The sequence below is a fragment of the Helianthus annuus genome, chromosome 1 (assembly GCF_002127325.2).
Source record: "Helianthus annuus cultivar XRQ/B chromosome 1, HanXRQr2.0-SUNRISE, whole genome shotgun sequence".
In the NCBI taxonomy this organism is placed as follows: Eukaryota; Viridiplantae; Streptophyta; class Magnoliopsida; order Asterales; family Asteraceae; genus Helianthus; species Helianthus annuus.
The window spans coordinates 66,257,724-66,277,668 of NC_035433.2; the positions used below are offsets into that span (position 1 = coordinate 66,257,724).

Below are 19,945 nucleotides of genomic sequence, written 5' to 3' on the forward strand. Positions count from 1 at the left end.
TAGTGCATCTTATTGTGAAAATTAAAAATTCTTGATAGAGATTGTATTTTGGATCATTGATTAGGTTATAACATTAAAAAAGTTGAATAACAATGTAATTTATTGTGTACCTTATGTTATCTAAAACGGATTACATTTATTTGTTTGTGTTTGAAAGTATATAAATTTAGGTTACTATACATATTTGGTTGATATAGTTTGTGAATGTCATTGTGAAAAAAACTTTGGTTATATGATGAGATAATAGTTGATTTGTTATTGTTTATATGTATATTGTATATTGTAATATTGTATATTGTAAACAAATATGTACATCATTGTTAACAGGTATATAAAGATGAATTCCTCATGCATAAGTGTGTTAGATGATGATTACTCGATGAAACTGGTATGTTACAATTGTTAGAAAATAAAATAACTCTAATTTGTGTTAGATAATATCTTAAACATAAATCTAACCACAGGTACTGCCAATTGAGTTTGTTAAGAGTGTATACGGTGATTATTGGCAAAGAACTAAAGTAATGATACATCATCAAAGTGAAAGAAGTTGGACAGCTTATTTGAGAAGTATAAGCGGGGAATCGGTTATAACTGATGGTTGGAAAAATGTCGTAAGGGATCTTCAGTTGGAAAAACAGACATTGTTGCGCTTAAGGATATTGAAAGATAAAGATATTCACATTGATTGTTTCGTCAACAACATATGTGGTGAATCTTTCGTAACAGTAAACCGTTACGGCATTCTAAAAATAATAGTACGTATACATTTATATATTAATCTGTTTTTCTTTATAGTTGTAAAATAAATGATATACATATATAATTGAGAGTAAAATGGTACTAAACTTTTCAGGTGATTCCCGAAGCTTATGTTACAAAATGTTACTCTCACACGACAGTCAACGATTATTATAACATATGTGCAGCAGGTCAGATTTGGAAAGTTGAGAGGGAGAAAATAAATGATCATTATGTTTTCACGAAAGGTTGTCCGAAACTATTTGATGATCTTGGGATAGAAGATGATGATATAATGTTGTTGAGGAATACGGAAAGCAAAAAATTTGAGATAAAGATTTATCGTCGAGGAGTTGAAGTTGTTTTGAATAAAAAAGAAGAAAGTGATGATGAGTCTCTGATGGAGATAGCGAAAGACACATACTACAAAACCGTCAACTTTGTAAGTATTAACAGCTTAAAGTTAAACACTTTAGTAATAATTACGTCTCTTTTGATAATATCTTATTGTATAACAGAGTTTCGGTGATGATGATGATGACTCCACAGATGAGATGATTTCGGAGGTAGTAACCTTATATTTATGTAGATTAAAATACATTTAAATCAGATGTTGTAATTTTATTAAATATGATACACAGATTCATGAAATTAGTAAAAAACAGGAAGTGATTAAGAACAGTGCTGGAAAAGAAAACTCAAAGGTATAATTTGAAATGGAAAAGGTCTCAACATGTATAGGAAAACATGTAGAGGAATATTGTCTTAATATGTTTTTTTCTTTTATGTTAATAGGTTACGAAAAAAGGTAAACATGTAGAGGCATATTGTCATGCGGAGGTCAGTAAGGAGCTGATATGCAGGACAGAATTTGAAATGGAAACGGTCTCAACAGATGGAGAGATAACTCGGAAACGGATGGTACGTTTATCAAAAATAAACAATATTTAGTGACCAACATTTATTATTAACTTAGATTTTATTCTAAATATAATGTATGTGTTAAAAAAAAGGTAAAGGAAAAAAGAAAGAGGGATGATCATGGATTAAAGATAGCGGAGGTTGAAGGGAAAGTTGTTGCAAAAACAACTACTGTTGAGAAAATTGGAAAGTATGATTTCACAATGAAAGGAGAAAACCGCATGGTACGTATTTTTTGACATAAAAATCATAGACTGAAATATTTTAAAATGAATATGGCTGAATGAATTCTTAAATACGGATTTGCATGCAGCGAATGCCTGCTAATGTTGTAAGAGCAGCGGGATTCCGAAATAAATCTCATAAGTTAAACGTGAGGAACATGAAGGGAAAAACAATCAAAATGAATGTTAGGCGCCAAAAGAATGGAAATGCTATAAGGTATGCAATTGAAGGTTGGCCGATGTTCATGAAGGAGAATGGACTTTGTTTGGGTGATAGACTGCATTTCACATTTGTAAGTTCATCAAATCTCCTGATCTTATCAAATGTGGATGGGGTTAATGCATGATAACAGGTAATCTAATGATGAAGGTGTTTGTGTTGAACAAATGATAACTGTTTTGTGATGATGTTGTTTGGTTTACTCTTTTTTGGACAAAGTTTATGTGGTTTTGATGTTTTATTTTGTTAGTATGTAGTTTATGGTTTAAGACAACTACTATTATATCATCTAATTCGGTACCATAAATTTTAATGTAACTAACAGTTGGTATCATGCATAAGTACTTGTTGGTTTTCAATGTTTAAATTTTTATATTTACAAACTAACTTGTGTTTGTTTATATGTGGTTATGATTATTTTTATAAGTGGTATGTGATATATATTACAAATGAAATGTATAAAAAATATAAAGTAAAATGGAAATATAAATATCGGAGTAAAGGAATAAAAAATATGACAGTTGGATATTAATATTAAAATAATTAATCTTAGAATCAAAACTATAAATTTGAAAATATCTCTTTGTATACAACATTTGTAGTCTTATTAGTAACGTTTCCCTCAACATCTAATATTAACATCCTTAAACCATCAATGCTTTTGACTCTTGAAACTGCAACATATAGTTGTCCGTGAGTGAAAACAGGCTGCTTTAGAAACAAACCAACCTTAGATAAAGACTGTCCCTGACTTTTATTTATCGTCATTGCAAAACACACAGCTATCGGGAATTGCCTTCTTTGTAGCTTGAAAGGTATTCGTTTGTCAGAGGGGGAAAGATTGATCCTTGGTATAAAAGTTCTAGTACCAATATTATTACCAGAAATCACTTTGGCTTCAATAATCCGATCACCAAGTTTTACAACTTGTAATCTTGTACCATTGCACAGACCGTTTTTCTGATCAAGGTTACGTAACAGCATGATAGGAACACCAACTTTTAAAACCAATTTATGATTCGGCATTCCTGAAACCTTAAGACCATTTAGAACATCGGGGGGGGTAAACATTGTGTCGAATATGGTCAGTTACATTCTCCGATTGGCAGATGGAATCTGAACTTAGATACTCTTTATGATCACCAGGAAACATTGCTAATAAGGTATCATTTATCTCGTGAACAACGTCGTTCTTAGGAGCAAGTATGGCTCTTTCCTGGAAATAATTTGGATCATTGAACGATTCAAGTATTGACGGATACACAAAGTTGATCAGATTACCAATAGGGTTAGTGGACTCAGTAATCAACAGTTCTTGAGGTATATCAATAAGAGCTTCTCCGTCGTTGCGACCACCAAGTTTTCCCTCGCCAATATCCAAAAGCCATTTAGCAAACTCTTTTGTCTTGTCAATATCACCATGATTCATGCCAACAGTAAGCCTCATGTTTTTTGTTAGCCTAAGTAACTTGCATTTATTCCATATATATGACGAACTCAGAGAAGCATTCACGATATCCTGTCTAGAGCCATTAGGAACAACAGGAAGAATCTGTCTAAAGTCACCACCAAATACAATTACCTTTCCTCCAAATGGTAAAGCTTCGCTATTTGAACAATCAGGCATCAATATATCTTTTAAGGTTCTATCCAATGCTTCAAAGGCATGTTTATGAATCATAGGAGCCTCATCCCATATAATAAGTTGTGTTTTTTTTAAAAGACACGCAAGTTCAGATCCAGGCTTCATGCGGCAAAGAGAATCCTCATTTAGATTCAGGGGGATGGAAAATCGAGAATGGGCTGTTCGACCTCCAGAAAGTAGCAAAGAAGCTATACCGCTTGAAGCAACATTTAAAACAATTTCAGACTTACTTCGAATTGCTGCCGACAATGTCTTCCAAAGAAAGGTCTTACCGGTGCCACCATATCCGTAAACAAAAAAGACACCACCTTTGTTTGTTCTAACAGATTCCATAATCTGATCAAAAACATTACGTTGCTCATCTGTTAAAAGTAGTAACATATTATTCAACTCATCTTCCATGGTATTTTGGAAATAAGATAACTCCTCGTTGATCAATCGATTATTAGACGAAGAAATAGACTCATCATCAGGATAAGGCATATTTGAATAGTTCCTCAGAGATGAATTATTACGAAGTAAGAACTTCTCAATCTCTAACAACGCCAAATTCTTTATTTCTTCGTCAGAATAATTTAAACCTGCAAACATAATTGAAGATGTATTTCATAATACAATAATTCGTAGTTTCGAATATTAAAGTATATTTTGGTAAATATACATAAAAGAAGTTGAAGGGTAAATAACAAAAAAATTTTGTACAAATGAAGTTTTCTTTATTTCATTCAAATAAAAACATTATCAACAAAAAATATTTAATTTAATAAATATATTAATTGAATATTAGATAACATGCAAAATTTAAAAAAAAAAGACATACCATCAACATTCAAATGTTTTTCTTGTCTATATAAAATGTCATCCGATAAATACGTCCATGTTTTCTCCCATACAAAATCAGGTCTAGACAAACTACCAGACATCAGCATTGTTCCAAATAACGTACGTAGATAAGTAGCACTTCCAGACAAATTAGCTTCTTTTATAGCTTCAATGTACTCGTTATCATCGTCCAAAAGCCCTAGCGCATAGCATGCGTCCCTGAAAGTTGGATACAAAGTACCATTTACAGTACGAATATCTTCAAAAGATTTTGGTCCCTTTACTTTGTTCAATAATATTCTGAGGTAGTATGCTTCACCAGCTGAAGGAAAGACCGAGTGAATCCTACCGATTGAAGGATGTCGTTTCCTTATATCCCAACTGCGAGTTCTTAATTTAAAAACATACTTTGATGGAAACTCAACATAAGTAAGATTACGTGCCTCCGGTAATTTTTCGTTACACTTCATCCAAGATAAGAACATAGTAGAAGCAACAGATGGTTTGTTAAGAACATCGTCAATGTCATCGTCTGCGCCATATACTACGTTTTGCTGACCAGGTAAATGGAACGGCAATCGAATAACTGCGGGATATCGATAATGAATATCATATGAAAAGATTCTCCAAACAGATTCGCATGCAGAAATATACCGGCAATCATAATACTTTTCTATCTCATCGACTACAGGTTCCTGCTCATCCTGATTTCCACTTTCAACAACTCTAAGAGTAGTTCTATCTGGGCCTTTGTTAATGTACTTGAACAAATATTTGATAGAACCAACTTGATTGCACCATTCAACGTTAATATGCGCCTGGTATCTTTTTAACAAAACTTTACTATATGGAACAACATATCTATTGTCTACGTTCACACGTGATTTAACAACAGATAGGCCAGAATCCCTTCGACGATAAACTGGAAATCCTTTTTTATCCAAACATGTTTCGTTAACAAATTTCTTAGGAAACTTCTTGGAACACTTACGATCGATCATGCAAGGACAATTCATATTGAGAGGACCACACGGACCATGAATCATGTAGTCTGCCACAAGTTTATATAACTCTGGATCCTCGGCTATGTCTGGAATTTCGGCAGAAATGATTGGATCTAGTTGGTCAACAGATAGAATCTTGCTGTCAGAATGCATGAAAACACATATGTGTGCATGAGGAAGTCCGCGTTTTTGAAACTCAACAGTATAGACAACTACAGAGTACAACAAAAAACATATAATAAATTAGAACAATTAAGTAACTTATATTATGAACATTAAATATATATTAATAATAATAATACTAATAAAAAAAACGTAACGTTATTTAAAAATAGTAGCCTTTAAATGTTATCGTATAAATAAACATACCAGAATTAACTCTACCGAGCAACTTGCCTTCTTTCAATTCTTTTGTTATGGCATCTAGTTTTATCTTGAAAATTCGACACAAAATGTCCGGTCTATCTTCAGGCCTTATCGTTGTATCTTTTAAAAACCTTTGCACCTCCGGCCATTTTGGATTACACGTAATAGTGATGAAAAAATCTGGATACCCAAACCATTTGCACAAAGACATTGCATCTAAGTAATTTTGCATCATATATCGAGAACCGCCAGTGAAGGAAGATGGAATAAATATACGTGTTCCAATTTTTGACATATCTTTTTTTCCAGCATTACTTGCATTCTGAATATTCTGAACAGTTTCTGACCTCAAATGAGTTTGTTGTCGCCGTATGTAAAACAACCTTTCACTCTCAATCATAGTGTAAGCATCAACAACAAATTGTTGGAAAAGTCTTTTTGCATTATGAATCAAAGAAAACTTATCGACACGATCTTGTAGTCTATAAGCAAAGAACTCACGCATAGTACACATTGGACGTTTGTTGTTCGTGTCTGGATTGAGACCTCTATGAAGAATGTCAACCCTGTACATATCTTCTCCGTATGGAAATAAAAGAGGGTATTGTAGAGAAAGATAAGAAGGATGTAATTCACTTATGCGCTCAATCCGACCAGATCTTGTTTTTACTACTATATCACGATTCTCAACAGCTTGAGTCAGATCTCCAATAACTAATGCAGCAACTTCAGAAGCTTCAGGAAGGTTATATGTCCTACCATCTTTGGATCTTTTACCAATTAGACAAAGCTTCAAGTCGATGTAAGGGTTTTCGTTTAAAGAATTTCTAGCTTGTCGATAAATTTTAACCAAAGCGTTGTGAGTGTCTAACATAAGTGTAAGTTCCTCAATGATCTGAACATCAAAAGCTGACTCAACTATTGTAAAAGAAGTGTTTGACCCCCTATAAAAGTAAGAAAATATATGGATTAATAGCAATTATATATGTATTACTAACATTAATATCATTTAAAATAAATCGACAATTATAGGTAATTATAAACACTATGAAATTAATACATACCCAACTGCATTTTGTCGATTAAATATTTCATTATCTGTGTCGTATATATACAACTGGCTGAATTTTGGCTCCTTTCCGTCATCAGGTAATAGACTCCCAATAGTATGATAATTTTGACCACTTAATCGAAAGACATAAGGTGCATTTCCACGGTTGATAGTTTTGTCAATCCTTCCTCCCATGGATGTAAATGAGAACATAGAATTATAACGACGAATGTTTTTTAAAAAGAATTTGCTCTTCGCACTGACGCCAACATATAGATCTTTCAAAATTTCAGGAGGCTGCTTAAAATCAGGTAACAAAACTTTGCCGTATGCACAGCAAAGGAAATAGTTAGGTTTATTTCGCTTCTGTTCTCCCCTATCCGCCTCTGCTTTCCATAGCTTTGCGCTACACGTTCGACACACGATAATCTGGTCACCATGATCCAAGTAGTCTGTACATTTGTTTATTGCAGTTAAAAGATTAGTGTTATTAAAAATAATAAATCTTTGTTGATAAAAAACAATATGAAAATAAATCATTGAAGCAGTATTAAATAAAAGAAGATTAACTATACCTTTTGAAACACCTTTTAAATGTTGATCAATTATATCTGCAACCTCGTTATCATCATCTGTTGTCAAATCAATAATAGGTATAGGTGTTAAGTTTCGTCGTTTTCTTACTAATTTCCGCTTTCCTGATGACATTCTTATCAATGGTGAAGGTTCGTCTGATGCTATAACAGTATTTGGTGGAATTGTAGTACACGAAGAAGGTATCATGACTGATGCTGAGTTGCTTGTAATGTTTCTTGGAATACCACTGGAAGATGCAATGTTTCCTATAAAAATTATTATAACAAATGCTATAAAATCATATAATAAAAACATAATTAAAAAATTATATAATTTCGTTAACTATATATTAAAAAGCTTGATAATAATATTGGTAAGTAAATTAAAATTAATGTACATAAATGACATGAATTAGTAAAATTTGAGGGATATAAAGTTGTTATGGTTTATAAAACACTTGATGATATAAGAAAACAAACTTTATTACATAATATGTTAAGAACAACATTACTCGCGCCTTACCTGAATTGAAATTAGATGAAGCAGAAGAGACATTGATACTTGAGAGGACGCTAAAAGGTGATTTATTCAACGTAAAAGTAGTGTTCGGACTAATATTCTCTTTACTTGGCGTATAAGAGGTTAGTGACGATTGAGTCTGTGTTGAATTTTTATTCAATCTTTTGCTATTCAAGATTATACGTCTAGCCTTCCTTCTTTTTGCAGCCTCATCCTTGTCTACATCAAGTATAGAAACTCAAATGACATGTAAATTAGTTAAATTTATATAAATATAAATTTTTGTAATAAAGTAAGTAGTATAGATTTGAAAATACCATTGGAAATATCATGTGAAGGATTTGTTGAAAAAGGAAGATACGTATTATGAGTTTCCGAATATGATATACCAGACGAAAAATTGATGTTTATACCAGGCGTACATAATGATCTGTTATAGAAGGTAGATGTGGATGAAGTTACATTTTCTTTATTATTATGAGTTGAATAATTTAGTGTGGCTTGAGTCTGCGATGAGGATGTATTGAATCTTTTATTGTTTCCATATATTCTTCTAGCTTTTGTTCTTTCGACAGCTTCAATTTTGTCAATGTTGCTGCATGTATCAACTGAGATGATATATGAATTAGTAAAACAATGAAATGAACTGAAACGATAATTGAAATAATAATATCTTAAAAAAAAATTATAGAACATACAGTTAGATATATCAGACAAAGGAGTTCCTGAAGTAACATTTATGTTACGTAAATCTTTATCTGATGCGGATGAACCTTTACGAATATGAGACATTTTCTAAAATGCAAACTGTAATTAGTTGTCATATATTGTTGGACATAAGTTTATATATAACATATATAATATATAATAAATAATATATAAATATACACATAGATAAAGAAAATGTATAATGAGGATAGAACACGTACCTTATATCACATGAAACCGGTAAGCATAATAGAACACTATTTCATACTTTGTCAAATTCGATGATGATGTTCTTTGTGGTGAGATGAAATGAGGTACATATAAATAAGAATAGATGAGAGTGTATTCAATTGGTGAAAAGGAAATAACCTTAAATATGGATATAAATTTAATTGATAGTAATTAAGAAATAATTCATTATGGTGTACCCTTAATTTAAGAAATATACATTAAAGGTAATTAGCAGTTTTTTAAATAACTTATTAGTTGGATCATAAATACATATGGAATGTAGCAAAATCACATATCCGATAGGTATGCTTTCTATAATTAGCAAACATGACCATATTTAAAAAATTATTTTTTAGTAACTAATAACGGACACCATAAATTCATGAAAAAAAATATACTTAAAAAAATGTTATTTGTTTTTTATACAGATTGTAAAATTTGGATAGTTGTTATCATAATAAATGTTCTAACACAAATGATTTGTTATAATAAAAACCACATACAAAATACGCATATACTATTAATTAATGTTAACTGAAATGTAAAAAAGAAAAAAGAAATAAACAATAATTATTATAAAAAAAACAGGTACACACTTGTTGACAATTATTACTCGATACCAAATATCACAACTTTTTAAATTCAAAACATGTATTGTCCTGAAGAAATAGTGTTAAGGAAATTAAAAAAACAGGTACATAAAAATAAAAATTATTACTCGAAACCAAGTATCACAACTTTGGAAATTCAAAACATGTATTGTCCGTACCATTAAATAAAAACCATAAATCCAAACCACGAATTCAAACAATAAATTGTTTTAGACGACATCAACAAAAACCAAATTCTCAAAAGTCACCAAATATCTTAATGTTAAGAAAACTTGAAAACTATTTCTCAACTTTAGGAATTAAGAGTTTCCTCTTCTCCGCACTGTTGAAATCCTGAACCTCTCCAGTCTTTTGGATCTTCGTTGCAGATGTGTGAGAATCTTCTTCAACATCGTAGACTTGGACCAAGTTTCGCTTCACTTCATCCTTAGCTAACATGGAATCAGGAGTATCAGTGAGATCCAATGAAACAGGTGAAACGGTGCTCGCCATGTTAGAGACAGGAGTAGTGTTTTCGATTCTTTTGGAAGCAGAGTTCTAAGAAAAGACAAATGTAACAGGTTACAATTGCATATCATAAATTAACATATATATAATAAAAGAAAGAGGAAGAAAACAAAATCTGACACGAATACCTTGAAACCATCAGATGTCTGAGAGTCAAATTCTGAAGCATCAACATTGAGAGACATATTTTGAGAAGACTGCATATTTTGTTCATATAAAAAAAATATAAACTACAGGAAAGTAAAATATTTTAAACGTACATCAATAAGGTAAAAAAAATTTATATTACATACAGTTATCTGTGAAGAGGATTGCTTCTCTTGAAGAACAGATATAACGTTAGGATCCACAGTCAGCTTCAGTATACCGTACTTATGTATGTTATACTTCAAGACGTAGCCAGTAACATCAATTTTAAAAGCAGCAGTCTGGCCAACCAATGTGTCAACTTCAGCAGGAATCTTCATGGAATCAGAACGCTGAAAAATAGTAAAATATTTTATCATTTTTTATTAAACTTTTTGTACATACAAAACATAAAAAATTTTAATAAAAAAATAAAACTTACAAATTCTGGGTTAGCATTAAGAATATCATCAACAGACTTTCCTAACAACTTCCGTGCTTCACGATCAAACAAAGTAAGTGTAACAGAAGCTGATGGGTCTTGAACTCTAAGTTGAATCTTAAACCTATTGATAGCATAAATACATATTTTAAAATCAAAACAAATGTTATACTTAAAAATTTTGAGGGTTCAAAAGGTCTATTGTCTTACTTGAGTGAAGAAGTTATAGTTTTAAAAGCACAACGATCAGATACACAGGTAAGAACCTCCTTTGTAACAGCAGAACCTGATTCCTGGTTGTCCTCACTCAGATTAACAACTTTGTTGATCTTCTTGTTACATCTATTGCAACCCTCATAGAACCATCCTTCATCTTTGTAAACACCCAGTATATTACCAAGAATAATTACCTTGGAAACCTGCATATGTATATGACAACATAAAAGAATATAAACTAAAGTTTCACTAAAAAGTTTTAAATTATCAAAAAAATGATACCATCTTAAGCGAAAAAACATCACAAATATTCATAAAGTCTTTGCTTTGCAAGATTTCCTCTTCAACAGATTTGGCGATGGAACCAAGGCTCGTGGATTCACTGACTTCAATAGAATTTTCTAACAAACTATTGAATAGAAAAAATAAAAATGTAAAGTTTTTTAACTTATACATTCATCATAATATGGATAATACTTAAATATATATGATAGATAAGAAATAATGTGTACAGTTTTTTTTTATCATACCGGTTTCTGAACTCATCGACTTCAGGACAATCATGATTGCAAAAAAGACGACTAACAGTGTATGAATTGTTTACATACGCAACCCCTATAAATAAACAGTTGTATGTTAGGGATAATAAATATATAAAATAAATCAGATTTTAATTAAAAAAATGTTATTAAAGAAAGAAAACAAACCATTCCACCACTTGACCTTGCCAAACTGCAATATAATGATTGCATGAATATTTTTTCCCTTGATACTCTCAAAAAACGACAAAACCTTATCACAGTATTGATCCCACAGAGTAAGAAATACCGTCCGACCCCTAAGTAATTAATCAAATTAATCAAATTAATAATAATAACATGGTAAAAATAAAGTTGGATAATTTTCATTATATAAGTATGGTAAAAAAATATACAAACATATTAATTGTAACAATAATATGTATACTGGATTTTAAGATAAGGGTTAATTGCTTACTCCAGATCAGATATCTCTATAGTAACCTTAACAGCCTGCTTTCCAGTTAATTTGTTAGTTACAGTCTCTTTAGAAAATGATCGAACCAAATAACCAATAACATCTACAACAAAATAAAAAATACATCACTAAGAAGACGCCACAGAATGAAAATAAAAAATGTTAATTAAAAAAAGAGTAACATCTTTTTAAATAATACTATAACATACATACCTACTGTAGAGTTTGAAATACGATTACTGTTCAAGAGGTCAGAAAAACTCAAGAAATCAAAACCATACGGTGATCCACCAATATCCTCACATGGAATAACTTCGGTTGTCCCCTGGAAACATAGCCTATTTTGATTGTCAACATACCTGTACGTAGAGTTATTAAAACCTATAGTTGGATTCCTGATAATCAAACATTTCTTTTCAACTAATGACGGGCGAAATTGTGGTAAAACTCTATTCAAGCATGTTGCCTCCATCTTTGTCCCCTGTATAACGTATGAAAATTATACTTAATAAAGTATACATTTTAAAAAAAATCATATATATATTTAAAATTTGATAAAAATAAAATAAATATACCTCTTCGTCCATTAGAATCATGTCAAATGAGTATAACTGACTGGGATTCCTCCTTTCAGGGTGTTCCCAAACCCTGATCACCCTAACCTTGACAGAAAACCGCTCTTGAAAGGCATCAACAGCTCTGAACATGGTAATGTTATGGTTTTCCATTATATCTATCAGACGACATAAAACGTATTTCAATATACGAATCAAGATAACTAAAGAATATGAATCTAAGTAAAAAAAAATGCATAAAAAATTTCGAAATACAGAAATAGTTTATAAGAAATCTTTTAAATCAAAGAAGTCAAAGAAGATTATAATATGGTTCTATAAAAATGTAGGATGAAAAATTAGAACGTAACCAAATAATGGAGTAATATGAATGACACAATGCGGAAATGGATGAAGTTTTGAAATAATATTTATAGTACCAAAATGAAAATGTATATAAGGAAACAATCAATTATAATAAAATTGACAAATTTTGAATAATCAAGCAGCAAGACTCAATATCAGCATCAGCAAACATCAATCAAGATCCAATCAACAACATCTTCTAAATCAATACAAAAAAATTACTAAAAAAATGAATATGGATAGTATGACTTTGAATTTTCTTTAAAAAAAATAATAACGAATTATTATTGATAAAATCAATTTGAAACTTCTATCCAAAAATAAAAGAATATTTTAAGTGTATCATTAGTAACCTAAACAAAATTTACGGAATTTATATAAGTAAATAATACAGTAATCACCATTCCTAAAAAATAACATATTGTTTCTAAAAATAAATAAACCTATTTTACTTATTGTATTGAGTATATATATATAGATAGACAAAGATATATAGATATATAGATATAGATAAATAGAAATATAGATATATAGATATGATTGAACAGTATGAAGAAGACATTTATATGAATCACTTTTTATATGTACAGTTTTTGTTATTAATGTATAATTGAATCATTTAAATAGAACATAAAAAGCAAATAACTATATTGTGGTTATATATAATAAATTATAAAAATTTGAAAGAGAGGTGCAATATACTTACCGATGCTTGTATTTGGATGTCTGCTGGTGAACAAAAAAAAAGGGAACCTTCAATTGAAGTTAACGTTTGAAACATTAAATTAGAAACAATTTTACATATATAATGAAAACAGGGCGGTTAAGTATTGAGATGAACATATAGGAAATCTGTGATGAGAAAAAGAAACAATATGTCGATGAAGGTATCAGTCAGAGAGATTCGAAGGAACTTTTTTTAGGAGTCGTTGACATTGCCGAGGAGTGTAAGAAAATTATATAACTTAACATTTGCTCAGACTCCTTGGCAATATCAACGACGCCTCTATGTTCCAAGCAAAACACTTTGCCTGATTTTTTTGTTCAACTGAACCTTAATGTATAAATCCATGTAGACGGCACAGGAATACTATAAACCTACAAAAACATGTTTGTATACGAATTAGACATCAGATTCTATACTGAAAATCAACAGTAATGTTAATTATCATTCATGCAACAGATATCAATGAAAAACAGATACAGGCAAAAATTAAAATTAAAAATAAGAAAAAAAACAACAACTCAAAAAAAATTCTTTATAAAAAAAACTTGTTCAATTAATTTATGGTGCATACAATAAAAATTAAGTCAAAATTAATAATTTTTTAACGTTGAAATTGTAAAATGAGGCAAACATTTTATATTTTATATTAAGCTTAGATAGATATAGGCGAACAGTATGAAGAAGACAGATATATGAGTCACTTTTCCGATTTACATTTTTTGTAATTTCTATTAATTAATGTATAATCTAACTCAAAATATTTAGGTGTATAATAAAGAGTAATAAACAGACATGGTAAAATATCTTAATATGTTTATTTATATTTACTAACTATGATAACTATGATGTTAACATCAGTTATTAACAAATATTTTCTATATGTAAAATGGATTAATATTGTAAAATTTATTTCTTTATGGTTTATTTGGATCAATCTTTTTAAACATTGTTTTTGTATTCTAATGATACAAAGTAAAAATTTAATATAACTATATATTAGGATAAGGTGTAATTCAATAATGGGAACACAAACTAATATTCCAAACATAGGTCAGATAACATAAATTGTAATAACTTAAAGTTTAAAACTATAAAGTTTGTGATAAGATTGTATAGAAATAAGTAATTAATATACGTATCATATAAAAACCAAAAAAAACAAACCAAAATGTCCAAGGAGTACTAAATATGGTTAAAAAGGAGAAACAACCCTTTCTACACTCAAAACTTGTTCAGTCTCGTCAAAACAAAAATAAACCGTGTCACCCACCTTAATGCCAGCAATGTTCATTAATCTCGACCAACTACTTAATGCATAACAATAACCTTCGAGTCTCGCTTGACGTATAGTACCATTACGAAATTCCATCTGAGGATTAAGATGCAAAAGTCTCATTGTGATACTTTTAACACCCAAATCAAGTTTAGCCTTTATGGAAACATCATCAGGAAGCCGCTGTGTTTTATTAAAAAATATAAATTAATAAGAACATCAATCTTATCTTATATCTTATATAAGCTATGTATTATGTAAATAAAAAATTATATATCGAATATTTATTAGTAACTAAAGAGATATTAGAACTTACAAAATAGTCAGCAGCCATTCGAACAAAACGAATAATATGTCCAGTGGCTTGTTCAGCAACAGCAGAGGGAGGCAAATCTTGAAGAGAATCAATAGGTGCAATATCAACCTGAAACTTACATATAAAATTAGTTAGATTTAATAATTCAAATAATCAATTATTATATTTATATTTTATATATAAATAATAAACAAAAAAAAAACTTACATCATCGACATGTACATGATCAAAGTTCATTTCAATACCATTTTTATCAAATACTCTTAAATGGAAAGAATGACCAAACCATTTTGTAAATAAAAAATAAGAACCGGCCTCCAATTGATATTGAGTAACTATCACATCAATACCCGCTGTAAAGCAGACTTTACCATTACAACCTTGAACTTTAAGATGAAACTCTTTATTGTCCAAATACATAGTGGAAATTATATCAGCTGACATATAATCATGAGACTTTGAAAGGACAGAATCAGGTATTACCTGTATAAATGATAAAAAAAAAAATTAAATAAACATAAGACTTGTAAGGAATTATTAAAAAATGTAAATATATGAAAAATATAATCAAAATATAAATATATTGAAAATTATTCTTACAGTAAATTGAGAAGGCGTAGCTACAATGGATGACCAGAAACAAATAGAACTCAATCCATTTACACAGTATGTTAACTTGAATGTTGTAGAATCCAAAGGAGTGAAGATTACAAAAGTGCCAGCTTTAATTCCTAAATGTGTAATGACATCAGACCAACCGTGGAAAAGGAAAAAGAGACCTTTTGCTTCACTTATGTAAACAGTGAATTTACGGCCGTCGTCTGTTTCTATGTGAACATTAGTAGGAGCCATATAGACACCCCATAATTTAGTCGTCGCGTGAGAGGGAAGAGCCTTATAAATAAAACAATTGAAATTAAATTTTAATTAAAAAATAAAATAAACAAATGAATATAATGAAAAAGAAAAATATATATAAATATGTTATATGTTATAAATTATGATGTACCATAATAAATTCATCGGCTCTACTCAAATGCCTACAGAAAGATGGCACCCTGCTACTGTTTTGAATTTGATAAAAAAATATATTACGTTCAGATAAACATAAACATTCAGATAAACATAAACATAAACATATCTAACAAAACAGAATACAGATACATATTATACAGATTATAAACACAAACTTAAAACTTTCAATAAACCTTAAAAAAAATTTGTATAAATACAGTTACATATATAACACAATAATTATAATAAAGAGTAGTACAAAAAATATTGTATTGTAGAATATATAAATATTACCTTGATGAACTTCCTGACATATTCAACACCTACACAAAACAGTTACAAAAATTAAATATCATGAATACATATTCAAAAATTTTGAAATTAAAAAAACTATAACAAAAAACAACTTCATATAATCAAAAAATTTCTGAAGCAGTAACCTGTTTGTTTGAAGAATCTCTGTAACACCTGATGAAGAATCGAAAAAAAGGAAGGCAATAACAAAAGAATATGATTCGTCAATAGATAAAAAACATAACAGAATAAAAGATTACGTTTTACAGGAAGAACTTATATACCTTGTATGTCCGAAGAATCGATATAACACCTTATGAACATTCAAAGTACAAAAAGGAAAAAAAAAACCTAAAATCAGAATTGATAACAAACTACACATGAAAAAATTAGATCTGATGAGAAGCTGTACATACCGTAGATTTTACAATAATCGGGGTTAGATCTGATGAATAATCGTCCAGTCGATCGATAGATATGAAGGTTAAAAAACCCTAAAATCAGAAAAGAGTATAAGAGAAGAAAGAGATATGGGAATGATAAACGGTTAGGTGTGTTAAATACGGAACGAATTTTAAGGACCCGAATGGGTATGCGGATCCCGTGTCGGATCTTTGCTAGAATATGTGGGTATGTGTATTTTGGCGGGAAAAAGAGGTATGGAGGCCCTAGTAGGTGGACATGTGTCCCCTAATTAAGGCTTTTATTAGGTTGTATAGATATTCTTATATGCTTAGGAGCAAATACGAACTTAAATATAACTAAGACATGTTAAAACTAATAAAATACATAAAAAGACGACTAGTTTGCGTTTGGATGTGTTCATATTTATCTCCACAAAGAAGTATGTATTTTTTTTTTAACGGCAAACGAATCCTCCAAATGAACTACTGGCGAAATTCACCGCAACGGGATACACTCGTCTCCGAACTAGGGAAAACCCTCACCTCGGACAGAAGCCCGTGAACACTCTGACAAAAGCCCGTGAACACTCGCCCAAAGGCACGACAGTACGGTGAGGTAAAACTCATTCTGTTTAAGGATCGAACTAGCAATCGCCACCTACTCGTATAGTCTCCCATTATCACCAGGTGCCGCTGAAAACTAATGGAGAGAACCAGGAATTGAACTTGGGTCTATTGAAAATCCAAGTCTCTCCCTTACTACTCTACCACAAGCTCATTGGCACAAAGAAGTATGTATTAATTTCGTATTTTTGTTCAAAATTCAAAACATTTTTGTATTCTACAACCAATCTTTTCATTATAAACTATAGGGGTATAGCCGTATAGGAGGGTGTTTGGGATTGCCTATTTAACTCTAAAAGTGTTTTTTGTCAAACGTGTTTTTTTTTTTTTTTTTTTTTTTTTTTTGTCAAAAGTGCTTATTAACTTATAACTTTTTTCAAAAAATGTTTAAAAAAATGTTTTGTTTAGCTTTTATAGTGAGAAAAATAAAATGACTAAAACGTATACAATAAGTTTCCATGTTTAGTTGTCATTTTAAATGGAAGGGATATATTGGTAATTTAATAATAAAAAAACTCAAAAGTCATTTAAAAAACCAGGATTTTGACGCTTTTGAAAAACAATTTTTTGCTTCTAATAAAAAAACCAAAATAAAAGGCACTTTAGCATTACCAAACATTTTTTTAACTTATTGGTTTTTTGAAAAAGCTAATAAGTAATAAGTCATTTATAAACTCAATCCAAACACCCTCTAGGATATATCGACATTTAGACCATCCGTAATGAGGCTTTATATCGCGTTGTAATGGTGTATAGCAGCCCATAGCTCCCGGCTGCACCATTACGGTTGGCGCTATGGGGTTTGAATTTTGAATCCTCGTGAAAGTTATCACGCCTTGCCTCTTACTCTCCCACTCACACACATATACTTACATACATATGCATGTATAGTTGAAGGGGTTATATAAGTCCCTTACCACTACACCCTCTTTTGATATAAAACCCATAAAGCCCCCTTCTTGCACTTTTCGTCACTTGTCGCATAACGCCCCCTAAAAGGCTTTATGACTACACATGGTCTTAGACCGAGTAACGCACTCCCCATTCTCCTAGTCGTTTGAGGATTCTTCAAGTATTAAAATAACTTGACGACACTAGAATTTAAGTGTTAGGGGGGTCAGAGTGATTGCGGGGAGTGGGATCGGGGACCGAGTTTGCCGTTGGGGGAATGATCGCCGGCCTCTTTTCGGTGAGTGGGGGCTCGCAATTTCGGTGTATACTCACCGAACCGATGAAGAAGAGGAGAGGTGGGAGAGAGAGGGTGAATGGTGGGTCTCAACCCCTATCAACCAATCATAATTTTTTTTTAAAATTTTTTTACCACTCTCCAGGTGTTTGAATCATTCCTAGTGTTTGAGTAGAAAATGAGGAGTGAGGGGGGGGGGGAGTTGACATGGCATGAGATAATTGGTTAGACGTTAACTCAAACACCCTAAAGTGTTTGAATCATCCCCTCTACCCTTACCGAGTAAAAAAGAAACACATAATTGTTTAGACCATTGGGTATGGTTTTGTTAGTCTTTTTGAGACCACCCGCCACGTAGGCGTCATATCACCACGGGAGGAGGACCATCCCCTTGGGACTACCCAACATAATAAAAAACCAATATATTAAAGGGGAGAGAGGGGGGGGGGGCACCATCCTTGCAACTTAGCCAACCAGCATGCTCGTCGCCTCCGTCTTGCAGAGGACGCCTGCGACGCGACGACCCCGAAGGGGGCGGTGTGGGACGAGGGGGACGGTCCGGCAGTGGCGGAACTAGCCCAAAAAGTTAGGGGTATTCTAATTTTTTTTAGAATCAGGGGTATCCTTTATATAACAGAAACGGAGTTGAGAAGTATTTTTACACTGCAAAAATAAAGTTAAAGGGTATTTTTACACTACGGAGACGGGGTTGAGGAATAGCCCGTGCTACCCCTATTAATACTATAAGTCCGCCACTGCGGTCCGGGACGGGTAGGGGACGACCCCCATATCCTTTCGTCTTATAAGAGCATTCACATCCAACCCCCTAAAATTATACATACATTCCACTAAAAACAACTCCTATATCAATATATTTCCACTAAAACAAATAATTTTTCTCTCTCCTTTTCAATTAAATAATATTTTTATACCTTTATCATTACATTTTTCTCTCTCCTTCACTCACAATCACTTTCAATATATATTAAAAAAATTATAGTGGGTGAACAATGTCCCCATAAATATACAAATAAGCAGTAACATTTTCTCTCTCCTCCACTCACAACCATTTTTTATACTCTTTATATTTAAAAAACCCCATACTCACAATTTAGTTCTAAATGCCACAACAACTAAAGTAGAGAGATAACTCAATGTTGGTTGGTTGGTAAGGGGGAAAGCTGGAATCGAGGAGTTCTAGTCAGGATCTAACTGTACTATTGTAGTTGTGACATCCAGCTACTTCAACAACCCATTTGTG

At 31.3% G+C, this 19,945-nt stretch overlaps 2 protein-coding genes across 2 annotated transcripts; both read right to left on the reverse strand.

Annotated features, from left to right (window-relative positions):
* Nucleotides 1–2,667: 2,667 nt before the first annotated feature.
* LOC118481700 (ATP-dependent DNA helicase PIF1-like) lies at nucleotides 2,668–3,132 on the reverse strand. Its single transcript, XM_035976908.1, has one exon. The coding sequence runs from the start codon at nucleotides 3,130–3,132 to the stop codon at nucleotides 2,668–2,670; it is 465 nt and encodes a 154-aa protein (XP_035832801.1).
* Nucleotides 3,133–3,142: 10 nt separating this feature from the next.
* LOC110906415 lies at nucleotides 3,143–8,881 on the reverse strand. The gene is made up of 8 exons (XM_035987788.1): nucleotides 8,788–8,881; nucleotides 8,407–8,697; nucleotides 8,093–8,308; nucleotides 7,570–7,836; nucleotides 7,008–7,446; nucleotides 5,947–6,887; nucleotides 4,572–5,789; nucleotides 3,143–4,332 (listed from the first exon to the last, which is right to left on the reverse strand). The coding sequence occupies exons 1-8, from the start codon at nucleotides 8,879–8,881 to the stop codon at nucleotides 3,143–3,145; spliced, it is 4,656 nt and encodes a 1,551-aa protein (XP_035843681.1).
* Between the last annotated feature and the right edge of the window lie 11,064 nt (nucleotides 8,882–19,945).

Bases quoted from the DNA above. Each gene is read 5' to 3' on its own strand.
- LOC118481700 (XM_035976908.1), bottom strand. From the start codon at position 3,132: ATGCCGAATCATAAATTGGTTTTAAAAGTTGGTGTTCCTATCATGCTG.
- LOC110906415 (XM_035987788.1), bottom strand. From the start codon at position 8,881: ATGTCTCATATTCGTAAAGGTTCATCCGCATCAGATAAAGATTTACGT. The intron at 7,837-8,092 runs GTAAGGCGCGAG...TAATTTTTATAG, and splicing joins TTCATCTAATTTCAATTCAG to GAAACATTGCATCTTCCAGT. The intron at 5,790-5,946 runs GTATGTTTATTT...TGTACTCTGTAG, and splicing joins GCTCGGTAGAGTTAATTCTG to TTGTCTATACTGTTGAGTTT.